Source organism: Stegastes partitus, unplaced genomic scaffold (genome assembly GCF_000690725.1).
Source record: "Stegastes partitus isolate 25-593 unplaced genomic scaffold, Stegastes_partitus-1.0.2 Scaffold1790, whole genome shotgun sequence".
In the NCBI taxonomy this organism is placed as follows: Eukaryota; Metazoa; Chordata; class Actinopteri; family Pomacentridae; genus Stegastes; species Stegastes partitus.
This window is the reverse complement of record NW_007579521.1, coordinates 146,681-151,017: the sequence shown is the minus strand read 5'-3', so window position 1 is coordinate 151,017 and position 4,337 is coordinate 146,681. Positions and strand designations below refer to the sequence as shown.

At 48.9% G+C, this 4,337-nt stretch overlaps 1 protein-coding gene across 1 annotated transcript in view; it reads right to left on the bottom strand.

Moving 5' to 3' along the window:
- Nucleotides 1-290: 290 nt before the first annotated feature.
- Nucleotides 291-4,337, bottom strand: part of l3mbtl4 (L3MBTL histone methyl-lysine binding protein 4) — a 17,530-nt gene continuing 13,483 nt past the window's right edge. The window contains exons 15-18 of the mRNA XM_008302299.1: nt 4,208-4,281; nt 1,804-1,967; nt 1,621-1,683; nt 291-1,537 (exon numbers count right to left, since the gene is read on the bottom strand). Coding sequence (XP_008300521.1) covers nt 1,313-1,537; nt 1,621-1,683; nt 1,804-1,967; nt 4,208-4,281 — 526 coding nt within the window. The 3' untranslated portion in view covers nt 291-1,312. The remainder of the gene's footprint in view (nt 1,538-1,620; nt 1,684-1,803; nt 1,968-4,207; nt 4,282-4,337) is intronic.

Genomic DNA, 4,337 nt, shown 5'->3' with positions numbered 1-4,337 from the left:
TCCTGTAGGGACACTAGAACAGCATTTAGAGACACTAGAAGAGCATTTAGAGACATTAGAACGTCCTGTAGAGACACTAGAACATCATTTTGAGAGACCGTAGAACATTTTGATCAGACTGTTCCTGAATGTTTGAGAAACATTGGACTTGCGCTGCAGTTTGAGACATTCACTGTTGATGTCACGACGACACTTTTCCGCCGCAACGCTTCCAGTCACTCACCTGTGTGACATCAGTGACCTCACCTGGTTCAGAGACCTGAGGAGCCAATAACTGATCAGTACACAGGTCAGGACAGAAACTTTATTGATGTCATCAAACACTGACAGAAGGAGCAAAGAGAAACAGAAAAGATCAGCTGAAAACACCTTCAATCCCATCAGCTGTTACTGTGGAAACCTGAGACTAGATTTACAAACTGAGCGCGTGCAGCAGAGCGCCCCCTGCTGGTTAACACTGGTCCTGAGCCTGCTGCGACATCATAGGGGGAGGAGTCAGAGAGACGTCCTATCAGCGGGACAGACGGAAATACAAATCTCTATTCATGTATAAACTTTAAAATAGAACTCTATAGAGATACAGTAAATGACAATAGACACTCTGAGAATAAATTTATAAATATAAACTCTGGAATTAAAACTCCGCCCACCAGTGCTGTTGTTCAAAACATTTCATGTTCGATTGTTTCCGAGACGTGATGTCATTCTTGTCCCACCACCAATCACAATTCCACAAACCGTGAAAAACAAGAGCCTGAAATGTAAAATCCTGAGTCATCGCTGTGGGGGCGGGGCCAGTGTGATGTCATCACCTGCTTCCTGTTGGTAATCTGTGTATTCATGAGCTCCAACATAAAAGAAAAACTCACACGGTAACAGAAGACGACTGATTTGTTTGTTTGTCACCAATTGTCATTGCCTCATTAACGCATCATCGTCTTCAGGCTCCGCCTCCAGCCAGCTGGCTCACCTGTCCAGTCTGAGTGCATCATCGCAGCAGGTATGTCATTTACGCCTCAGCATCCCCTGAATGCTGGTCCTAGTTGGTGGTGAATTCAGTTTCAGGAGATTCATCCCTCTGAAGGACTCACCTGGACTAAGCGCTGCCCCTAGAAAGAAGCAGAGCCTGAGCTCAGGTGTTACAGGTATACTTTGTTTTCTCATTAGTGACAAGTGATATCACCTGACCCCCACCTGAGGATGTTTGTCATCAGAAATCAAAATCTGATTAGTGATTGGATGGAAAACAGAGGGCAAGTGTTCGAATTGCGTGGGGGCGGGGCTTATAGTGCTCAGTCACTAGTTGTAGGTGTTAGGTGTCTTCAACATGTGATTGGCTCCAATCCTCGCCGTGTGATTGATTCCTGTCCTTGGCGAGTGATTGGCTCCCGTCCTCGGCGTGTGATTGGCTCCCGTCCTCGGTGTGTTTGAACATCAGGATGGAGTTGTAGATCTTGAGTGCGGGACCAAGTTTGATTGACATGATCCTGACGATGTCGCGCTGGGTGAGCAGAAGGAAGGCCCGCCCATCAATTTGCTATAGAGAAGCAAAAACCAATCAGATCACAGCAGCATCGGTATGATGTAATCAAAACTACAGCAGTTGATTGGTTGTCTCACCTCGTCTCTGAACTGTTTGGCTTGTTCCTCACAGCCGGGAAGAGACTCGATGAAATCTGACACCTGCAGACAGACAGACAGACAGACAGACAGACAGACAGACAGACAGGTGTACATTACAGTCAGACTGGATGAACAACAGAACCACATATTAGCTGTAACCATGGCGTCCCTGAGCCTGACCTGCTGGACGCTCCAGTGCTGGACGGCGTCGGCGTGGACTCCTGCGACGGCCGGCAACAGCTTGCGGTGCTGCTCCCAGCAGAGCGACAGGTCGCGGCCGGGCTGCGCCGACATGGCCGACAGGAAGACGGACTGGTGGAGGGCGGCCTGCAGACTGGACTCTGCTGCAGGAGAGACAGACGGGTCATCCACATGGCAACACTGCGGTAACTACGTAGCTCCGCCTTAGCAACATGGCTTCCTGTACGAGTGGCTCGGTGGCGACCGGTTTCTTCTGCCGTGTCCCAAAACAAAGCTCTGCAGGTTGCACACTGAAACGCTTTAATCGACAGGCAACATCATCTTTATTTGCAGCTTTAAACAGCTTCGAGTCACGACTGCGACGACGTTGAGGTCACAGCTTCAGGTACATCAGTCTCCATGGAGACACACCTGTCGCACCTTCCAAGCAGAAAGACAGGTATCATGTGACGCCAACATCTCAGACGATCGATCGGTGAGTCTGCAGTATTTCACAGGGTGGAGCACAACCTACACTGCAGTTACCATGGCGAGCTGTTTCCATGGAAACAGCCACTTGGTCTGCCTGCTGTTTCCATGGAAACGCAGCGAGGGGAGCAGGTTAGCTGAGCGCTTCCACGGTGTGGATGTGAGTAATGCTCTCAAGGCTGCAGCACATGTTTGATGACACTCATTATAGTCTCCTCGTCGTCATGACAACACAGGAGACGGAGCTGCTGCCGTTTCACCTCCGGCCCAGAAGGAGGTGCTGATGTACCTGCAGCTGTTTGCTCACTGACAACACCTGAAGAAGATCAGCGCCCTGACCGAAGCCGAGCAGAGACTCAGGAATGAAGCACATGAATGTACAGAGTGGAAGGAAACATGGAGACACACGAGATGGACAGACAGACAGACAGACAGACAGACAGACAGGCAGAGAGACAGAGAGACAGACAGACAGACAGACAGACAGACAGACAGACAGAGAGACAGAGAGACAGACAGACAGACAGACAGGCAGACAGGCAGACAGGCAGACAGGCAGACAGTCAGACAGACAGACAGACAGACAGGCAGACAGGCAGACAGGCAGACAGAGAGACAGACAGACAGGCAGACAGACAGGCAGACAGACAGACAGTCAGACAGACAGTCAGGCAGACAGTCAGACAGACAGACAGTCAGACAGACAGTCAGACAGACAGGCAGACAGACAGACAGTCAGACAGACAGACAGACAGGCAGACAGACAGTCAGACAGACAGACAGACAGACAGGCTCTGGTCTGTTCCTCCCAGTAGCTGTACTGGGTGAACTGGTTGCTGCTGCGTGTTCAGCTGCTCACACTGAAGGCTGTTTGCTGCAGAGGAGGAGAGCTGACATCAGCAGTCTGACAATCTGCACTGAAGCACCTGCAGAGTTACAGCAGCACTCTGGTTCCCTTCAACTCACTGAGCTTCATGTTTGTCTGCAGCTCTGAGGAACCAGAACATGAAGGAGGAGACAGAACTCAGAGACGTCTTCTGTCAGCAGGACTCAGAACCATGAAGATCAGAGAGAAGAAGCATTTATCTGATTATTTATTTTATAAAATGTAAAAACCAGGAACCAACATGTCTCCTCAGATGTTAAACCCTGGAGCTGATGTCTCCTCATCCTGCAGATGTTGAACCATCTCCATGTGTCCAGACTGTTTCTCTCTGCTCATCAGATGTAGAAAGATGTTCCACCATCAAGTTTCTCTGAGTCTGTAAAACGATAAATAGTTGAACATCTGCAGGACGAGGAGACATCAGCTCCAGGGTTGGAAACATGTTGGTCTCAGGTTTTTACATTTTATAAAATGAATATTCAAAGAAACGTTCCGTCTCTCTGGTCTTCATGGTTCTGAGTCCTGCTGACAGAAGATGTCTCTGAGTTCTGTCTCCTCCTTCATGTTCTGGTTCCTCAGAGCTGCAGACAAACATGAAGCTCAGTGAAGGAGCATTAGACGGAGCAGATAGACACAGTCCAGAGGTCCAGAACTGAGAAGGTTCTGCTGTTCTCAGCTGGTTGTAGAACCATGTTGATGCAGGTAGACTGATGGAAACCACAGCTGGACTCACTGTGGTTCTTTGAGGTTCTACTTTGGAGCTGACTTTTCACCAAGTCTTTAAAGGATTAGGACGAGTATCGTTTTATTGATCTTCAGAGGAAATGCTCTGCTGTTCTGCCTAGAAGTAATCTGATTACTGTGAGGTGATGCAGTTTCAAATAATGTGACATTTCGGTGATGTTCCAGAGAGAACTGTCTTTATAAAACATATATGCTGTCTTACATGAATTGTTGCTATGGCAACGCCACAAACTGGTGGTTCCATTGATGCAGAACAGAACAAGTTGTAGAACCAGAACACAGTACCTGGGCCAAGAGCTCTGACAGGAAGCTCCTCCTCCTCCTGCTTCACACAGAGGAATTTGGTTGGCTGGGACAGTCTGAGGGGCGGAGCCAGAGACAAGAAGGGGAAGCATCGACATGAAACAAGAACACC